The following is a 22,013-nucleotide window of genomic DNA, read 5'->3' as shown; positions in this document are numbered from 1 at the left end:
CTTGAATTGGGAAATTATAATGATCTCCAGAGTTATTCCACAGGCAAGCATAGGTCTGCTATTTGCATAGTCTCAGAATGAAATAGCAATTCTTCTACCTAGTAACATTACAGATTTCTGATTATTTAAATATTCTTCCATGCACACAGTTTCACAGGACAGTATTTAAGAAAAGAAAGTGGAAGAGTTATTGGAAAGGTGCCACATACATTTTTTTGCCTATTCTGAGGAGTTGTTTTGAGTTTAAGATGAAAAAAATTCCTCACCCTTCTGTGTGGATGATAACGTTGGTTTAAGACAAAAGGTCATGTGGCTGCCTGATCCTGCTGATGCCATTCAAAGAGACAGAACATTTCTCTATGCTGTGCTTAGCTGGTGGAGGTCATATCTGAACGGTGACAGAGGGAATATGAGCTTGAACTGCTGCTGAAGGGGTAGTGCCTCTTCTTCTAGCTCATCTCACTCTGCTTTGATCTCTGCTTCCATTTTCTGACTGCCAAAATAAAACAAACAAACAAACAAAAAACAAAAAAAAACAAAAAACACTTACATCTGACTTTTAAAGATGTCTGCCCTCTCCGAGGCATCTGAAGGGTTAGTCTCAGTTCTGCCAGAGACAAACTCATTCTCTCATGTTCTCCAGCTGCAAAAATTTCATAACTCAATCAAGCTGAGTTTATCAGTCTTCATCCACCTGCTATATCATATCTGGGGGGCTCCGGTGTACCTGAGCCTTCTAGTGTCTTCTTTTCCAGTTTTCATCATAGCAATTGAACATGGTTATTTCCAAGTACCAACCTCAACATATTCTCTGGTGGTCGATTTGCCTGTGGTTGGAATTATGTGTAAGAGTTGAAGATTGTGTAGTGTATGTTCGCTGTTTCTACACTAATGTTGGCCTTGACACTTAGCTCCAGGTTTGAGCTGGAGACCAGAGCTTAGATGATCCTGAGAACAGAGGTGCCCTTCTGGCCGATCTGCCTTGCCTGGGGTACTCCCTTCTCTACTTACCAGTGATACTGCCATTTTAAGTAAATCTTTTCAAGGGCCTTCATTATCCAGGGCTTTAAGAGATGGTTATGAATTTGGTAACCCCACAGACAAGAAAACCTAGCTAAGATCTGAGCAGTTTGAGATTCTTTATTTATTTATTAGCAGTCTCTCTAGCCGAAGGAACAGAGATGATAAAAGGGAAAAACTTGGACCCACTTTTAGAAAAGTCAGTTTCTCCATGACCAATGACATGGGATTCTTTTCTAGTTTTCCAGTAAAAAAGTTAGATAAACATGTAAGTGGACCAGCCAGAACAATTTCATGTCACACCGACATTTGACTTCTAATCTGCTATGGTGTATGTACAAACATATGTCTTAGAGACCTGGTCTAGTTTTGGGTTAAGATCCACCTTGAAGGGTCCAATTAATGCAAGTATAGAATGTCTGGGGGAAGTTGCGCCTCGCTTTGACAGCCTTCTGAGCCTCGCTAGGACCCACTGGCAGGCCATCCCAGACGGGATGTGAATACTACCATCAGCAATGGTGCTACTACGGTTTTACCATGGAACATCCTTCAAAAGAAAATATTGTTTCTTTGTAAGCCATTTCTTCATGGACAGCCTCTTGTATCAAAACATAAAATCCCTATCAAATTTATTTATTACTGTAAATGCTAGTCTTTACTTTTATCACTAAGAAAAGCCCACAACTTATTGAGTACTCCACAATCCCTAGAGGTAGAACTTTTAAACATATTTAAGGAGATGACACTAAATGACTTATCCAGCAGGATTTCGAAAGAGATAATATTTGAAGGTGCCTAGTGAAAGCAATAATAGATTATTATTATTATTATTATTATTATTATTATTGCATTATTTCATTTGGATCTTGTAGACTCTTCAGTGTGTTTTCTATAGAGGCAATGAAGAGCTTATATTTTTTGGCCGAAATAACAAATTATCAACATAAACCTTCAAAGTTTTCAAGCCAAAATTATATTCTCCACCTCTTATCATATGAAAATTCTCTAAGCAATTAAACAAATTTAAAATAATTTCCCAAGTTAGAGGGACTTTTGCAAGATCCCCAGTGGATTCACTGAGACATGGTAAGAACTTCCATGTGAGTCGCCATAACAAAAGAGCTTCTGAAATTTTTACAACAGATTTTCAGCTCTTACAGGACTGATACCAGAAGCATTTGAAAGTTCTTTTCATTCGCACACAGAATATCGACAATCTAGGCACTCATCAGAGAATTCAAAAACAAAGGATCAGAGATTTAACAATTTTGTCAGAAGCTTCCTTAGAAATTCCAATATTTGAGAATTAGTCAGAAGCATGTTAACTATCCAATTCTCAAGAGAATTCTGGCTTCATTCCTTAATTAAGTGATCATCAGAAAGCCATGTGGGCTATAGTTCTTAGTTTCCTGAAAAAGTATCTTCTCTTTGGACTTAATAATATGTCCTGAGCTTTTAATATATTTAATACATAATATACTTAATAATATATTTTGGAAGCATCTATTTGAACATTTCTGTAGCTTTGGTAAAACCATTTTTCATTATGTTACTCAATATCCACATTATAAATTCTTCTTAGGATTTTGTCCCAGGAGATGTTTCTCTTTCTAAATTAATATCTAGACTTTCTTTTCATCAAATACTATATATATTGATATATATTATGGATATATATTTTTATTCAATAATATATGATATGTACAAACTATGATCCAATATTTTTCACTCTCTTTTTTAATTTTGTTTAATAGAAGCCTCAAGGTTAACTTAAACTTTTATTGTGGTTATTGACTAATTTCAGGTATATAGTTTATATTCTCTTTACTTCCTTCTGATTGATTTTCAATTAATCTTTTTTATTGTTAAGCTTTGGTTTAACATCATAAATTGCATTGATTCTCTTTGAAATAAATGAATATAAGAATAGTGACCATATATTCTGGATTTTCAAGGGACATTTCGATTTTAAGTGGCTTTATTCATTCACTTAAAGATGATGAATTAAAATCTAAAAATAGACTTCCACATTCTTATATATTTATACTTTTTCATGAAACTAAATTCACTGACCATAATAGTCAGTGGAAATTTGAAAGACCCTGGATGCCAATTTTGGGTTGAAATATTGTCACATAGCTTTATATCATTTATAACCCAGCCTCATTCCAGTACTCTGGCCCCAAATTTCCACTGACTATTAGCCATCTTCACTTGGATGTCTGCTCCCCACATACCTCAAAATCAGCATACCTTTTCCACCAACCTTGGTGCTTTATCCTATGTTTTTTATATCCTGATTAATGACAAATTATCTAAGCAATTTCTCTCATCAACTTTATCTGTTTGATCTTTGAAATACTTAATATGTTACCTCCTCTCAGTTTCTTCCTTCACTCTTCTAATTCATCATTTCTCCTTGGTCCCTTCCATTGTTTCAAACTGTCCTTACCCACTTTTCCAATTGGATCTCTACGCCATCCTCTGAGTTTTCTTTCTAAAACTAAATTCTGATTATGCCATTTTAGAAAGAAAATTTCACTAGTTCCTCCATTATCTATAGAATAATGTTCAATTTATGTAGCCATGACATATAGTTGTTGTCTCCTACCCTAAGTTCCACCATTTGCTCCTATGACCTTTTATCTACCCTCACTTCTCTCCCCTGCCCCCATCACAACTCTTTTCAAGGACCATCTTCCTAGTAGGTTTGGGAGAAATTAAGGTGAGTCAGTGCATACCAGAGCCTGCTGTTCTGCTACTGCCGGCAACTACCTGCTGCTTAGGTCTGGTTCAAACCTTCACCTGCTGCCCTAAAGATCATGGAATTCTGGAACAACTATGCCCCTCAACTGCTGGTGCCTCTCCTATGTGGGTTGCAGCAGAAGGGTAATGCCAAGGGGGTCTGCCCTTCTCTTCTATGCCCCATCCTTACATTCCCCATTAGCTCCACTAATATGAGGCTGTTTATACATGGCTGACTTGTATGAGAGTTTTGAAGACTTTGAGAGAGAACATACAGAATAATTAGAAACAGTGAACAGCTTGATATTAAATACATAACATCACTGATCTTCAAAACCCTTCAGCCATCTTGGCAACTGGGACTTTATCAACGAGTGCGATTTTCCTCCCAAAGCCTCTAACCACCTTCCCGGGCACCTTCCCTCCATCCTTCTCCCCCTCTGTCTTTCTCTCTTCTCACACGTTGCCTGTGCCCAACCCTCAAGTTCCTCATTATGTATCATGTAGAGTAGTTTCACTTTCCAGTCACTCTCCCCAGGAGGAGGAAGGTCAACCAGTGAGTAAAAAGCTACAAATTGGGTCCATTGTTATAAAATGAAAAAATTATTTTTTAAAAACCAATATAGTTTAGCATAGTGAGAAAATTAATTAGTAATTTCTCTACTAAGCTGTTTTCCTACTGCAATTGGACGGAAGTCAACAACAATAAAGCCAACTTCTCAGAAAAATTATAGGCCCCTTGGCAAATTAGAATACTTTTTTGATTGTTAAATAGATATTTCTTTTTCCTCTGACATATTTAGAGACAAAGCCTCAACTTATAAAAGCCCCCAAAGAAGACGGAGAAAAGTTGATGAAGTACAGTTCAGCACAAATAATGCCATATAGCTACCAAATAAATTATTCATGGTAGCTATTTATATGGTGTAATTCCTATACTTACCTGACAATATGCTGACCAGCTCTTCTTTCTACTATATTTTCCTCAGTCAACTTATTCAAGTCTGAGAAAAAAAGTGGACTCTCTCTCTTCTTAGAAATATTTAGATTATGCTTGTTATTCTAAGTTCTAGACAAAAATATTAAATTATTATATTTACAGGAAGGAGAGTCTCATCTATGTGGCTCCTTTAAAAGAGAGTATAAATGTAATTAGGGGACAAACTGAGTCATCCAATCCAGCTTTATCATTTCATAAGTCACTGAATCATAGGCCTGGCAGGGACTTTGAGAGCCACCTTCCAGCTCTCAGCAAGAAGATGTTAGCTATACCATACAACCACCGATCCCGTTTTTATGGCTCCACTGAGAAGTTCCCACATTTTGCCTTATATCTCATTCCAGTGTAACAATCCAGGATATAAAATGTCTTCCTGATAGATAACTGAATTCTTTATGTTGCTTTCTTGTCTTCTTACATTAGCCCAAGGAAGCCAAGATAATTCACAGTTTATTTTCTCCAGTTAAAAATTATTTTATTTTGTTTTCTGATTTCAAAACTTTTTCACAATGATAGTACAGGTAAGTGCATGGGCTCGAATCCTGCTGCCACGACTAACTTGTGTGACTTTGGGGAAATTTTAAATCTCCCTGTGTCTCAGTTTTGTCATCAATAACATGGAGCTAACAAAAATAATACCTACCTATTATGAGGATTAAATTAAATGAGTTAATATCTGTAAATTCCCTGAATCAATATTGGTATATAGTGTTACAAAAAATGATTGTTAAAAATTTTTTTAAACACATTTAGAAAATGAAAAAGAAAGAAAATTTAGAAAATACAACAAAAGAAACAAAACAAATTACCACAACCCTCATTCTAGAGATAACTGTTTACATTTTAACACTTCCTTCTTGTCTTATGTACACATAAATCACTTATATAGTACATAATTGGGATAGTGCTATATTGAAGAATGGTTCTGTGTCATAAACTTCTTCACTTAGTGTTATTTTATGAGCATTTCTCCATATCTTTAAAAATCTTTGGAAATTACATTCAGTAGTTTTACAGCGATCAATTTTATAAGTCATTTCAGCAATCCCTGATTTGTTGAGTTCTGAGATTGTTTTCAGTATTTCACTCTTTTAGCTAATACGGCAATAAATATCTTCGTAAATAAACTTGCATCCATCTCCTTGAACATTTCTATTCTACGTTTTCTGGAAGTGGGATATTGGGGAAAAAGATATTTTGGAGATACCAGGTACATACAGTCCATTTGTTTTCCAGGAAGAAATCTATTGATACTCCTATGAGATAGTGTATGCGATAGCACCTTTCAAGACAACATTAAAATATGCTTTTAAAAAAGGGAAAAAAAATGTTCCTAATTTGATAATAAAAATTATATCCGTTTAATTTTTTTGTTAAAATTTTTCATTCCTGGTGAGAGTGAATGTTTCTGCATATCGACTGTTAAAAACTAGTGCATTTTTATTGTTATGCATTAGCCTTTGACTGTGCAAGTGGAATTCATTGTTCTTTGATGTTTTCCCTGGAGTTTCTAACTTTAATCTACTTCAAGGCTCTTCTCTAGAGAGTTTTCCTTCCTTTGGTTCTTTTCTTATCCTGGAAGCCAGGATAAGAGACTCCTTGAGTATGCGAGCCAGATTACTTGTATTTGGCATAATGGGAGAATTTATCATGTTCCTATTTATGCAATTCATGAGCAATGATCAAGTGGCTGGTATGAGTTAGTACTGATCCTAGGTACTGTGAAGGTAGAGAGTCCTTGCCCTCCCAGAGTTTAAGGTCTTATTGGAAAGAAAAGTCTAATGCATGAAACAATTAGTGATCAATATAAGGCAGCCTACACTGAGTGAATTGTGGAATACAAATACTAAGTGCTATGACCATTTAAAGAAAGGAGAGATCAATGTTGGTGTGAGTAATCATCAATGAGGTTGGCCTTGGCAGAGGGAAGAACAGGCAGTTCAGGTGAAAAGAACTACAAAGTAAATTTTAAAAATACAAAGAGCATGGATTTTTGCTTCAGGCCTGGATGGGAAATCTCAGTTCCACCATTTATTAGCTTTAAGCAACTGCATTTAACAGAGTCAAACTCTGGGTTTGAATCCCAACTCTGCCACTTATGAGCTATGTGACAAAGCTAATAATTTGGGCAAGCTAATGATGTCTATGGTAAATCTAACTTTGCTCATGAATAACATTAGCATAATCAGAGTACCTACCTCATGGGATTCTTGCGGATTAAATGCGTAAATGTGAAAGTGGGACTTGGTACATTATAAGCACTCAACAGTCAATAGTTTTCATCATTAATTTCTTTAGGCATCAGTTTAGTAAATTTAGTAAATCACTTATTAATATGATGCACTAACGATTCTCAACCAAAATAGATAACTATGGGTGTTTTAACTGAAAAGGGGACAGAATTGTCATTGCAAAGGAGAGAAAGAGACTGGAATTGGAAGTTTTCCCCCAAATCATGATGTAAATTTTATATTTCGAAGTGAAGTGCTTGGTTCTTTCCTCAAGGTCAGTTTATTTTTCATTATAGCTCACATCTGCAGACCCATCTCCCCTTCTATTTGGACTTCAGAGCCTGATATTTCTCTGCCAGGCTTAAAGTCAGCTCTGACTTTTCAAAGATCAAATTCAATACTCTCATTAATACATCTTAAATAAAAAATGTAATTAACATTTCTAAAAATGGTAATGTTAGTTAAGAAGCAATTAAGTGAAAGAGTTAATTAAAGTACCAATTAAGTAAAGATGTACTATATTAGCAACACTAAAAAGGATGAAGGAAATTAGAAAAATCAAAATACTGAGTGTGGAAGTTTTAAAATAAATACATACCTTTTTTGACACTCTTCTCTTGAGAAAGAGGAAACTAGTTGCCCTCTCCTTGACTGTGGCCTGGACTTAGTGACTCTAAAAATGTGGTGGAAGTGACAGAGTTTCACTCCTGAAACTTGGCCATAAAAACTTTGCAGTGTCCTCCTTTCTATCTAGGATCACCCTCTCTCGGGGAACTCGGCAGCCGTATTTTGAAGAAATTCAAAAGCCCAGTGGGGTAGTCCACGTGGTAAGGAATCAAGGCCTTCTGCCAATGGCCAGCACAAACTTGCCAGCCATGAGTGAGCCTTTCCGAAATAGAATCCTCCAGACCCGGTCAAGCCTTAAAATGCTGTAGCCCCAGCTGATATCTTGATTGCAGCCTGATGAGAGACCCTGAGCCAAAACCACATAGCTAAACTGATCCCAAATTCCTGATTCACAGAAACTGTGTGAGATACTAACAGTTTTTTGTTTTAAGTAAGTTTTGAGATAATTTGTTATGCAGCGATACAGAACTTATATATTGAACATGATATACGTTGAGATTTTACCATGCCATACTTAATCTAATTCACTTGAGAAAAAAAAAGCCATATACTCATGGTTAATGAGAGGAAAATTTTAGTAAGCGGAAATGAAGAAATAATTAGAAAAAGCATATTTTAAACAAAAAATTGACTACGACCAGGTCATACATTTTGGCAGAGACTAGTTAGCTGTTCGTCAAACCTATTTATTTTCCTGGATATATTGCTAGACTACATTTCCCAGCCTTCCTTGCAGTTAAATGTGGAAATAACATTGAGTGCTAACCAACTGATGGGACAAACCTCCATGCTGTCTCTCCTAAATACTGACAACCGGGTGATGCCACACGAAGATTACAGAGCCTCTATCAGCCTAGGTTCCTGACTAACTGTAGAGCAGAAAGCTCTCTGAGCTAGGCCAGTGTAGAATTTGACATCTTCAATGTGCATGAATTAGTGTTCCCAGAGAAACAGAGCCAAGAAGTCCCATGATCTGTTATCTATAAACTAAAGGCCAGAAAATATGGTGGTGTAGTTCCAGTCTAAACCCAAAGGCCTGAGAAACAGGGTAGCCAATGCCGTAAGTCCCAGTCTGAGTCCAAAGGTCCAAGAAGCAGGGGTGCCAATGATAGGGGTCAGGAGAAAAGGGATGTCTCAGCTTAAGTAGAGAGCAAATTTACTCCTCCTCTACCCTCCTCTGCCCTTTGGTTTTACTGAGGCCCTCAACATATGAGAAGATGCCCATTGACATTGGTGAGGGTGAGCTTCTTCACTCAGTCTCCCCATTCAAAAGCTAATCTTTCCTAGAAACATCCTTATGGACACATCCAGAAACAATGTTGTATCAACTATATGGGCATCACTTAGCCCAGTCAAGCTGACACATAAAATTAACCAACAGCTTCATCCACCTACCAGACTGGCGAGGAAAGTGAATAAAGGTATGTAGGTTTCTTAATTACTTCAGCCAAGAAGTGACACACATCACTCTGCTCTCATTCCATTTCTATGAATCAGTCATTTGCCCCTCCCCCCCCAAAATGAAAAGAGAGCTGGGAAACGTAGTCCCTATTTGGGCCACTGCTTTCTAGCAACGACTCTACACAGAGGAAACGGGGCATGATCTTTGGTGGATCTGTTGTGGGATGTCCTTTCTCACAAGAGCATACTCAACACCCAAGGAGGGTGATTCAAAGATTCATCCAGATATTGCCTCCGGCTCCAAGTCCAAGACCTCCAGGCTGTGCGGTCTGCTTCACAAGATCTGAGTGTCTCTTCGTGATCTGAAAAACTGTAAATAAAGGAGACAAGTTATACCTCAGATATTATATAAAATGATGAAACAGGAACGTGAAAACTCCATTACATCATTGATCCACAGAAATGTTGAAACTGTCAGACAGGCCTTCTGTTTCGGGGTTGGGGTAAATTCCTTGACTAGGCTCTATTCTGCTTTCTAGAATAAACTGGTTTGTTCACTGTTCCCCTAGGCCCCTGTTCAAGCCTCTAAGAGTTTCTTCCTTGTCTTTTATTCTCCACAGCCACATCTAAAATGAATATTCAGGAGTATGCCTTCCTTGGGGCCTGTACAAATTTCAGGCCTGCTTCCTACTAGTACAAGTTTTGGGGGCCAAGTATCGTTTTAAAGGCTCAGAGAGTCAAAGGCATCTTTGGCAATGAAATTAGTTAGAAACTTAGGCTTCTGTGCTACTTGCTTTCATCAGTTTCATGAGCCAATAACCATACTCAAAAATTTCCTGCCTCCATCCTGAATTGTTTCTTTGCTTCTTGACTTCTGTCTTCTCTTTCTCAGCTTAGTGATGGCTCTTTTAAGATTATTCAAAACAGCTATGCCCCTAATGGGATCTTTGACATAAGACTGTTTCGTTAATGAACCTTTGTCTCTCAAAGTCTCTCTCAGACTCATCTGTTACTGTTCAGACCTAGCATCAGTCTCTCGCAATCCCCTTTTATTCTATTTTCAACTGCTGAATTCTTTCCCAAGCTCATCATTTATGTCAGGTACGGGTTAGAGCAGGTCCTGGCTTTGCCTTTTTCCTTCTCTGGTGCCTCTGGCTTCCCTGCCGTGGATCCACTCAGCAGCAGGGGGCATTGCTGACTGCACCTTTTAAGTATCAAGGGAAAATAAGTTCAATTTTAGTAATTGTCCTTAATGTCATCTGTATTCCAGAGCAGTTAATTTTGCTAATTTGGCAGAATGTGAGCAAGGTTAAATAAAATTCAAAGATAAATTCAATATAGGTGCATAAACTCTGTGATCTAAATAAACAGCAGGGCTCACTGAGTAGAATCTTTTCAGTTTAACACTAAGAATGTAAAACAAGAAAAGAAAAGAAAAAAAAGATTTTCAACAAAATAAAAGGATTTTGTTGAACATTTCTATGGTAAAAAATCTTCTATTGCAAAGATAATTTTCTGTCACATAGCGTGCAAATGATTGGAGCTATGGCTATTCAAGGTCTGAAGGATTATGGTATAAGATATTAGCACATTGTACCTTGCAATTAAGCAATATAGTTTTCCAGATTGACTTTCTGTCTCATGAAGGGGAATTTAATTTTCTTTCTTAGACACATCTACCGTGGTATAAATAAAAGACTTCCAAATGCATTGTTTTCACATAAGTGATGATGGTGATGACAATGATGTTAGAAGAAGAGGAAGAGAGAAAAGAAAGAGGAGAGGGAAGGTAAGGAGTAAGAGAAGGAGAGAAGGAAAAAGAGAGGGAGAAAGAAGAGGAGGAGGAGAAGGAGATTATTTATGATCGTGATGATGCCCCAATTCAGTTATCTGTCAGCCAGTGGTACTTAATCAACAGGAATAGCTCCCAAAGAAGTGCTGCTGTTACAAAGCAACCCACTTAAGATAATGGTGGACCTAATGATAGAATACTGGACAGGATTCCCTTTTATCCTTTGTCTCATTTATCGTCATCACAATACTGAAAAGCAAACAATATTATCCCTATTTTATAAATGGAGAAACTCTTGCTCAGATGACTTGACCAGAGTAGAAGAGTAGACATTCCAACTCCAAGTCCTTTGTTTTCCTGGTTCTGAAGCCCTTATTATACCAGGTGTTGAGAAGATTAAACAAGGCACTGTGCATGAAAGCAGAATGCCAGGCATATAGTAAGCACTTAAATATGACTTTCGTTCTATCTTTTGGGTCCCTTCTGGAAACTACATACATCCTATGAGAACTATTGTGCACATAGGAAGAATAACTACATTTTCTCTTCAGTTCCAAGGAAAAGTGTCAGCATAGGCTTATCTGAACCTTAGAGAAGTGGGGGCAGTGAGTAGGACAGCTGTGAGTTTTGATAGTTTTAATGTGGTTTTATATTTTGAGAAATGGCTATATTATCCAAAACCAAAGTATTGGTGTGATTTCTTTATAGTTTCTTATTTCTCAACTCTTATGACTATTACATTTTTTTAAAAAAATGATAAATACAAAATAGCTAGTGTAAACCGACTTTTTTTGCAAGAAGGGTAATATTCCTTCTAAATATGAGTTTTTAGTGGGACTGTGTAACTAGTCCTGGCTAACTAGTCCTAGGTTTTATTTCTTTATCCACTGCTTATTAGTTATGTAACTGGCTAATCATCTAATATTGAGCTTTAGTTTTTCATTTTAAAAATGCAGGTAATAGTATTTGTCTTGCAGGAATGTTGTGAGAACTAAATGAGTAAGGTACAAATAATAAGGTACAAATTTAATAATACACAGGAAGGACTTAAAGTACTTCCTCTTGCCCATGAGCTAAAAGCATTAGTATTGGCTCATTTTAATCTCCTAATTTCTATGATAAAATAATACAATAAAACCATACAGGTTATCATAAGGAACATTGCAATCATTTCCTTATTTAAGTATTTTTAGTAAAGAACTACTAAACTGTGCTTTTTCTGGAGAGTTTTCAGAATATTGTGTTTTTCCCCCTCAGTGTTAAAAATAAATTGACTATGTGGTCATTAAAGAATGAAAGAATTTTATGTTTGTTGATACATAACATGCTTTAACAGCACAAAGACCTTAGAAATTATGGCAGCCGTTGGTGTTACCTGCCAAACGGCCCTAAGTCTCCTCACTTCAGGGCACATGATGGAATTGCGTTTCCTGGCTTGAGTGGGACTGTATAATTAGTCTTGACTAACAAGTAGTGAGGAGATGCAGAGCCTGTTCCAGACTTTTCACTCTTTAACGCTCTAGCTTGACAACCAGCAACATTTAAAAAGGTAATTGCATTAGACTGGGTTTCTGACCTATAAGGTCAAGCAGCAAGAGACTGGAATTGTAGCAACATTATGTAGCTCATGCTGAGTGATCGGAGGTGTTTAAAAGAAAGAAGTCCAGAAAAAAATATATTAAAAAAAATAGATTTATTTCTTTATAGTAGGTAAGAATCCTGATCCAATTTTTGTTTTAAATAAGTGGAGCAATATATGGGGCCTCACTTCCAATCGTCCCTTTATAATTCTCATCCTTGATGACACCAAGACATAATAAGGATACAATTTCACTTAATAATATAGATTATGATACATCCCTCAAATGAAAATGGAGATCAAAATTAGATTAAGAGAATATTAAGAGCAGGGGCATAAACTAATTCGATATTTGTCTCTCACCTAAAAGTTTTCTAGATTTTTAGGTGTTTTAAAAATTATCTATTTATGTATCTTTTTCCACATTGTGCAATTCACAGTCTAAGTTCAATACTGAGTAATTTAGAGAAATACAAATAGCTTTGACTATTTCATATAAAATAAAAAGACTAAGGCCTAGTTTACATTATTCAATGATAGGTAGCAAGAAGAATGTTATACTTGAATCGGGGGTAAATATTACTTTTACTTTTTTGGGAAACATAATTTATGTTTTGGGAAACAAATATAATTTTAAAAGACCAAATGAGCATCTCAGATTCAGATTTAAATAAATGTTAACAAAAACAATAAAACATCTGAATAGTTTTATTTTAAAATGATATGACACACTTGCTATTAACATATAAGGCATCAAATGCCCTAAGAAAAAGCCCATAGCTTTAATAACTGCCCTTTTACAATATCAAATAACACATAATAGACATCAAAATATTTTTCTTGGTTGGCAAGAAAAGTAAGATTAAAAGCATAATGAAAACCACAAAGTAAAAATTCTCAATATGCTGTATAGTAACAACCCATCTTCACTTTCTTGCATGGTGTGTTCAGAGCATGGTTAGGAGGGGTGAAGATGGCAGTGGGGAAACAAGGCTGCTTGTTCTTGAAACACAGGAGAGTTACTGAACTTGAAGCAAAAAAAAAAACAAAACCAACAACAAACAACAACAACAACAACAAGTCTGCTGTCCATATTTCTCTGAAATAAAATAGTAATTTATGGTAAAACAACTTCTAAATATGCCACATTTTTATGAGCCTAAAATTGAGAGGTTAAAAAATAATCAAACATTTGTGGGATGCTGAACGACTAAAACAGATCTATATGATTATGGCATCTTATTCTGAAGTTAATTTCAAATTCTTCATTCATGGCCTGTGAAACATTTCTCTTGTCCTTAAAGACAACATTAAGGCATGCCACGTTTCTATAAGAAAATTATTTTAACAATAGCTTTGGATGTTACAATTCTGTAATTATAAAATATTCTCCTAAGACATATATAAACTTGAGTGTACATAATCTTGCATTCTAACAAACATAAATCACAGGTACTCTCTTAAGTGTAAGCCATGGATTTTTGAAATCCATTTTTAAAACAGTATCTTTTTACAGTGTCAGTGCACGAGTCAGGCAAATTATGCCCATAAAAGATGGAAAGAGAGAATATTATAGAGTTCTATGAACCATAAAATGATACAGCTGAAAATCAGCTGAAAGACAGCAATGTATTAATTTTCTCTCTTACGAACATTTTTAAACTAGGAAAAGCCAGCGAGACTTCATTATAATTCTTCTCATTATAATTATTCTTTATGTCCAGTTCTGGGCAAGGTTAAACCCCATGTCATAGAATGGTAAGGTTCTGTCTTATTTTTTTGTCACCATGGAATCTTGATGGTGGTATTAAATCTTACTGAATACGTGAACCTTTGGTGATGGTTGTGAATCTCTTGTCAGACCACATTTTTGTGGTAGCAGGAATTGATGCAATGGAATCTGACCTTCATATTGAAAAACCTTCTCCTGATAGATATATAAAACATTTTTTAACTTTAGATGATTTATCCAGGTAAGCTTTTGCATGTGGCTGTGACTACACATGTGAAAGATAAAGACTGAATTGTTCAAGTGCTCTTGCTTAGAAGTTTTGCCTGTCACAAAGAAGCAACAACATGTAGAGTCACTTGGGTTCAGACCCTTAATTCCTGATATTCAACTGGCACAGTGCTCACTCACTCACCTATCTCTACACCCAGAAGCAAAGGAATGGAGCAAATGGGCTTGGAAGGGCAGTCTCTGTTTAAATTTGCACCTCGAAGGACATGTGCCAGCACTGGTCCAACTGGGTCCCTAAAACAAATAAGTATGAAAGGGATGGACTCAGATATTATAAAGAGAGAGCAAAGCATGTGATACTGATATCAAGGCAGAATCTAGGTAATACAGAATGAAGGGGCATAGCAGTCATGTGGGTAAAAGCACCCACAGCCATCGAGAACTTCGTGGTTCCAAGCAGTCCTGTCCTCCTCTGAACCACGTCAGCTGTGAAGTGGAGAGCCTGGAGAGACTTTCTTCTTACGAGGGGGTATGTCGTATTACATGGGCTGCTTCAGGAGCTCCCAGTGGCTGGAAAGGGAAGCACTGTAAAGAAAACACTTCAGCTCTTCCACAGACAGTTTAAGGTGCCCTAAAGAGGAACAGTTCTATCAAAGTCAGTAAGAGGATTAAACTGTCCCTTAGCAGCACGTAGATCCCAGAAGTAATGGAGAAAGGCAGCTCTCTTTCTAGTACTTACCCTTTTGGGCCACATCATTGAACAATGAGCTGCCTTCTCTCAACATTAGGAAGGTGACTGAGTTTAGTTTTCTAAACCCTGGTAAATAAGTTAAAAACTTAAACTATGAACCTTTGAAAAAAGAGTCCTGCCTTTCCGGGTCTAGCAATAAAAACTCGCATTGATAACAAACAGCACCATGTTGAAGAGGGAGATGTAAGGTCATAAAACTCCATGAAGGATTCAGGACCAATACCATAGCTATCGTCTGTTCAGTATCTATAACATTTATCACCTGCTCTTGCCAAAGTACTTCTAAATATTAGAGCCTCTCCAAAACCCTCTTTTTCAGATTGGAAACAACAGTGTCTAAGTTCAGGGTTTTTCATTGCCCACATTACCATCACTTTAAATTCAAGTAATCTTCATCTTGAATTCAGGCACTGATAGGATGGACTGGGGCGACACAACCAAATACCTACAGAAAAGCCAATTCAGGCAGTTATCTGATTATGTCAACATGGCACTAGGGAGGCATCCAAACGGTATTCTGAATCGGGTTCCTTTGGTGTAATGGTCTGACCTCATATGATTAGAACCTTAAAAGAAATATGCCCGTAAATGAGCAAATTTAGATAATGTTGAAATAAGCATTTACGTACTACATTTCATTTTTAAAATTTTAAAGGAGGAAAAAAGTATATTCCGACTTGTTAAATCCCCCCATTTTCTTTTCCTAATATGTCTCTATCTATATCTATCTTTTAGAGCATAGCAAATCTGTGTATCATTTGGTAGCACTGCAAGATTTATTAAATGCTTCCAAATGAAAAGCTAAAATGTTTTAGCTTTTTCTCCTTTGTCATTAGTTTTACGGAATTGAAAAAACTTCCTAACACTTGATTCTCAAATTTGTCTGAAAAGAAGCTGAAAATTGGACCACACGATTAATTCAGTTTAGTCTATGATTTAACTAATTAATCTTGTTTCATCAATAAATAAAAACAAAACTCAGCTGCTCCCACTTCTATGAATAAACATATATTTTTAAAATGTATTAACACTCAGACCTACTCGTTCAGCCAAGCAGATCATACTCTGCCTCGACATCATCCAAAGAGAGTCCTCAGGCAGGCTAGAACCTGACAATTTATAAACTTTCAGAACTGCTGATACTGCTGGTAAACTGGCATCAACACAAATCACAAAATGACATGAGAGTCACAGTAAAACAAAAAGTACAAAGAGCCGCAACAGCAAACAGAAATCATGTGTATATTGTCCCAATTCTTTCTGAATCAAAAACAGTCTATTCTGTAGGGTAGCTGATCTCCGTCTAGCTTCCTCTGATGTCCATATAATTTCTCATTTTTACCTAATAGTTTTTTCATATACTCATCCTATTTTTACTATCCTCTGATCCTTCCTTTTGTTTCCCCTTAACCTTGAATAACACACTGCATGCACCTAACTCATCAAATAGACCTGACACCCACAAGAGCTCATTCACATAGATATCCTGACTCACACATTCTGCCAGCCTAAGTCACCCACATATTTCACAGTCCTCAATTACAAGAAAAACTTTGGACATTAGAATTAGGCTTTAGAATCTACAAAGAAATCAATTTCTTGCTTCCCCACACTGCCTTCTCACCCCAGTTCCCAGCCCCAGTCCCCTTTAAGTCTGACCCCACTGATGGTGCTAACACGGTAGTGGAAGTTAAAACATGAGGCTGGAAACCCCTCAAGCAGTAGTTGCAAAATGCAAGCTGCATCCCCACCCCCTTTCCTGAGCCGTTACCATATGGAGACGGTATGTTAGTATTGGCACTGAGTGTTTGTTTTGCACAGTTGTGACCACATTACCCATCATGCCTCTCATAGGACAAGAGTTTGAACCTCATGAAGCAAGATCTCACAGTTACTAAGATCCTGGTTATAAGGAGCTCAGAATGATGCCTGGACCATTGTGATAAGTAAAGTTCCCACCAAGTCTCTCTCTTTCTCTCTCTCTCTCTCTCTCTCTCTCTCTCTCTCTCTCTCTCTCTCTCTCTCCCCCCCCTCCTCTCCCTCTCCCTCTTCCCCATTTTAATTTTTTTGAATATGAGCTTAAGGACTGCTGCCATCCTAGGGCAATGTCTTGTTGCCTGGTCTAGAGCAAGCGATACTGGCTTCGAGGCACAGTCCCCAAGTCTAACTTGTATTAGAAGTTTTCTCCAAACAACAAAACGTCACCTGGTAGTATGCTGGAGCCAGCCGTGACTCAGGCCTGCCTAGATATTTAGATGTCTGCAGATATATTAATAATGTTTTATGCTTTGTCTCTCTGGTGTGAGAACCAGCAAAGACTAAAAGAGCATGGAGAACCTCTGTGATGGCTAAACCACAAACAGAAAATGAAATTTATATCAGAAACTAATTTTACTTCATCTAGAAAATGGGCATGCGACACTGGCTAATATCTGGCACTACCATTTTGGGTTAAATTCAGATTGGTCTTATAATGATTGACATAATTTTCTTTCACTAGAAAGTTTATTCTAATGAATTAGTTACCACTTCCGAGTATAGGAACAATTTTAAATATAATATATGCAATTTTATAATTAAGAAAAATAACCAACATCCTCAAGTTTCAAAATATTCAAACTTAAAACACTATATTTTAATGTTTATCCAAATTATAAGAAGAAAAAATATAGCTAGAAAATGGATAAGAACCTTTAAGAATTAAGTATAAGCCTTATTATCTAATTAGAGCTTAAGTTCTTTTTCACAAAATAGATGACTATAATTGATCTGTGTGTGGAACCACCTAGTGTCCAAAGAATAATATCCCATGTCTTGTAAAAGAAATCATTTGTACACTGGATAGTTAAAAATATTTTTGCTATAGAAGTAGAAGCTGATGGCCATTACAGATTAATTAGTCTCACTCAGCTCTTAAGAAGGACAGGTGTAGCTGGTTGTAGGTTCTTAATGCATCTTACATCTTACTTTCCTTCTAAATAAAAAAAATACATGGAGAACAAAGACACTCACAGGCTGTTGGTTTGAGAAATAAACTTTTCTTTTGAGGCAAACAAACAGCACTGTTAATTTTAAGAAACGCGGTTTGTTTTTGTTTGCTTGTTTTCATATAAAATGCCAAGGCGGACTCTCAAGAAGTTCACAGCCAGAATTAACTCTGTACAGTGAGAGCATCTTCCTCTACCAAGGACAGTTCCAGGGTGTTCTCGTTAGTGTTGGTCTTCATCCTGAAGTTGAAAGAACCGTAGAGTTTTGCAGACTCTTTGGAAGAGGCAAACCTGTTGCGACGGTACAGCTCCCCCTTCCACATAGACATCATTAGTAAACAGGACAGAACGACCCCCCCAAGCGTAAGCAGGCAGAGCCCGGCAATCACACACCGGTCTAGATGCGCCCCCAGCCTCGCGGCCTCCTTCTCCAGGCGTTCCATCTCCCGGGCTGCCACAGTGCTGGGGTCCACAGTCACCTCCCGTGGGACGATGTAAGAGATGATCACCAGCAAGATGCCAGTGACCAAGAACAAGATGGCGCTGATGAAACCATAGTCCACTGACTTCCCTGCAGACGTGGCTTCCGAACTGGTATCATCTTCGTCTTCGGATATCAAGGATATAGCAGCTTCGTGGGCCCACTCATTTGGATTCCCCCAGCCAAGGTCTACCAGGTGATTATTCCCTTTTGCTGAAGGTGAGCTCAGGTCCCGCTGTTCTAAGTTAACATTCTCATCCATGTAGGTAAAAGAAGTTTCTAATTCCTGGCTGCAGCAATTGCAGACTTTCCGTTCTGCTGTTATTTGGTTGTTCCCTGAGCGGAGACGTCCTGGTGGGAAGGAGTCTGGCTGAATAACATTGTCTTGCAGAGAGGAGGAGGGGGATGCTGGAGAAGGGCTAAGTGTAGACCCTTCCATCTGGGCTGCTCTCTGTGTGGATGTACAGTGTCTCTGGCAGCAGAGAGCAGCTCTGGTGGCTGCTGCATTTGCCTGGTCAGTGGGAGGCCCTTCTGAACCCCAGTCCCCAGCACTGCACAGGGCTACCTGGCTGCTATTGTCAGCAAGGTAGTGGAGCTCCATCATAGCTTGTCAGACATCCCCCTGCAGCTTTCAGAAATTCTGCCAACAGCAAGTTAGAAAAGAGCCCAAAGAGTTAACACTGAAACACCAGGAGTGCTGCTTCTGAGGGCCCCATCTTCTTTGCAGCCACAGTTGTTGACACTTCAGCCACAGTTTTCCCTAAAAGGGGTGAAGGAAAGGAGAGGCTACCTAGGGTCAGGAAAGTGTGAAAAGAGCAAATTCTCTGACTTATCACAGGGAGTTACACTGGGAAACTTAGGTCAGGGCAGAGAAGAAGCACGGAGGAAGTGGCAGTGTCTCTGAAGAAAGCATTGCCGTCACCAAGCCAAATTTATCCAAGGACTCACACATTCCTATGACAGGATCCCTCAATGAGAAGGCAGGTTTCCTGTATAGAGACACAAATGAGAAAGGCAGGGACCTTTTTAGCAGAGCTGCTGATTTTCTGGAGAACCTGGGGAAGCACAGCCTCCTCAAAAATTTGGTTAAATTATAAGTGTTTACACTCTCTTTAGAACAATTCTAATACAGATTAGCTTTAGAGCATCACCATGGGTGAATGACTATGTCACTATCCATTGGTCTCTATTGGAGTAGAGGCTCAGCATTTTGACTGGGTAGCTTAGAAGTGGGTGAAAGATGACAGGCTTTATCAACCATCTCTCTAAACTTACACTGCATACATTCAATGACCCCAGTCACACAGCCCTGTATTTACAAGACCCACCCCATGTTTGTTCATTGTGCTTCCATTCTTAGTCCATCCCCTTGTTGCTACATGACGGCAGCATGTTCTGGCCTGGAAGTATGCAAAAAGCACACCTTATCATATGATCCCTGCAAATACTACAGTCCAGCCTCCTACACACCACACACACACACACACACACACACACACACACCTCTCTCTCTGCTCAGGTACAGGGGTTGGCTTCTCCTGCTAACTGGGTGGAAGTCTGAGTCCCTCATCCTCTGCATGCTTTGCTAACACATGTGCACAGGAAATTGGCTATCTAGAAGTTTTTACAAAGTCCATCGAGAAATAAACAGACAATAAAAGACAAATTATAAACCCAGAGTCACAGTTCTGTTAAGGCAAATAGGTGAGAAGCTATTCCAAAGTTACCTCTAGAACTCTGTATCCATGACACTTCTTCACCCCGACCACAGAAAAGAACCTTTCTGGGGCAGAATTTTAAGTTGAGCAGAAAGGCATCTGCCCATCTTTCTCTGCCTCTTACATCTTTCCGAGGAATAAAAATTCACTTTATACTATCACCAAGAATGGAGGTTTCAAACAAGGGCTCTTTTATTTTGCCTCCAAGTCCACAATAATACTTAATTTAACCCATGGCTTGGGGGTTTATTATAATTCGAAATCCACAGCTCCAACAGCTGGTAACCCACACAGAAGCACAGGTAAAGGCTCACCTTACAGTCAACTTGGCAACTCCCTTAAAGGAAAACAGAATCCACGTTTTCTGCTCTACATTAGAGTTGTTTTTTTTTTTAACACTTTTCCTCTATTGAGAGAGGAATTTCTCTGCAATAACACAGAAAACACACACACACACACACACACACACACACACACGTGCAGGGAAACCACATCTGAACCAGAGCTTTCCCTTAGCAAGTGGACAGACCCCTATTGCAGGATCCCTCGATGAATGGAGCCAGGGTACCAGGTTTGATCAATTACTGAAGTGAGAAATCTCACAGGTCCCTCAGACATTAGGCGCTCTGATTTACCTTTGGCACAAAGAACGCATCACGCTACTTTGGATAAAATTGGCAGAGTCCCTTATGGGACTCTCAATTTATAACAAAAAGGGAGAGAAATCTCCACTTAATTCCCTTCTCCTACGTCTATTCTTTAAAGACAGACTCTTCTTCTTCTATCAGCGAAATACTAGCAGCTCATTCTACTTCCTTTGCAGCTCTGTGATTTGAGGCTTCCATCCTCGGTGGAAAATAATCCCAGGGGACCAGCTAAGGCTTTTTTCCTTCCGTCCCCTCCCTCTCTTCTGTCTGGTTTATTTAAGAGAGCAGTTAATAAAACTGCACCTCAAACAGGGGGAAAGCACTTTTCCTCGTCCGTCTGCCATAGATTAAAAGCATTAATATCTGCACTGGAACTAAGTGACACCGGCGAGCTGGTCTGGGGGAGGCGACCGCGGGATCCGTCCTGCGCGCGCCGTGCGGTGAGGGCGCGCCGCAAGCACCGGCCAGACCATCCGTCCATTCCGGGGAGACTTTGCGCCTGCCCGAGGCTCCCGGAGTCAGGGTGCGTCCGCCGAGTACCCTGAGGCTAGGCGGGTACCGCGGGCAGGGGGTAGGGACGCGCTCCCCTGCTCCGCCAGGCTCCCGGGGTCGTTCCTTCGCCCCAGCGCCTCCTACCCTCCTCACTGTTCGCTACTCACCTCGTGCCTCCGCCACCCAGTGCGGCCGGAACGTCGCGCGCTTGTCTCTGCAGGAGAAGTCTCCGATCACCACCTTGGCACTTGTAGCCTCCGCGCGCCGCTGAGCTCCGCGCGGTGGGCAGAACCCATGGTGCCCGCTGGGCGGGGCGGGGCGGGGCGGGGCAGGGCGGGGCGCTCCCTTTTGCTGAGCATCCCGGGAAATGTAGTCCGGAGCGGGGGGATTGGCAGGGCTCCCGGGCTCCCTGTCTTCTTGCTGTCCTCTCTCCCACCTCCTCGCTTTTGCCCTTCCTCTGTAACTCAATACACCTGCCTGGCACCTTAGAAGAAAGTGCTGGACACGAAGCTCAGGGCGGGGGTCCCCCAGCCTGAGGTGTATCCACAGGATTATGGGAGGAGTGTATTTTTAGTTCCAACT

General features: G+C 39.0%; 1 protein-coding gene across 4 annotated transcripts; it reads right to left on the bottom strand.

Moving 5' to 3' along the window:
* Positions 1 to 8,180: 8,180 nt before the first annotated feature.
* On the bottom strand, positions 8,181 to 21,733 carry TMEM74 (transmembrane protein 74). 4 transcript variants are annotated; one of them, XM_039853891.1, is made up of 4 exons: positions 21,599 to 21,733; positions 18,487 to 19,563; positions 14,540 to 14,649; positions 8,181 to 9,394 (listed from the first exon to the last, which is right to left on the bottom strand). In XM_039853891.1, the coding sequence occupies exons 2-4, from the start codon at positions 19,176 to 19,178 to the stop codon at positions 9,294 to 9,296; spliced, it is 903 nt and encodes a 300-aa protein (XP_039709825.1). In that variant the 5' UTR covers positions 19,179 to 19,563; positions 21,599 to 21,733; the 3' UTR covers positions 8,181 to 9,293. The 4 variants fall into 4 exon arrangements, with proteins under 4 accessions (XP_039709825.1, XP_039709826.1, XP_039709824.1 ...); XM_039853892.1 differs by lacking the exon at positions 8,181 to 9,394 and having other exon boundaries at positions 13,086 to 14,940; XM_039853890.1 differs by lacking the exons at positions 8,181 to 9,394; positions 14,540 to 14,649 and having other exon boundaries at positions 17,720 to 19,334; positions 19,523 to 19,563.
* Between the last annotated feature and the right edge of the window lie 280 nt (positions 21,734 to 22,013).

This window comes from Pteropus medius, unplaced genomic scaffold, assembly GCF_902729225.1.
Source record: "Pteropus medius unplaced genomic scaffold, Ma_sr-lr_union100, whole genome shotgun sequence".
Lineage (NCBI taxonomy): Eukaryota > Metazoa > Chordata > Mammalia > Chiroptera > Pteropodidae > Pteropus > Pteropus medius.
Note: the sequence above shows the minus strand (reverse complement) of the source record. Positions and strands in the feature narration are given on the sequence as shown.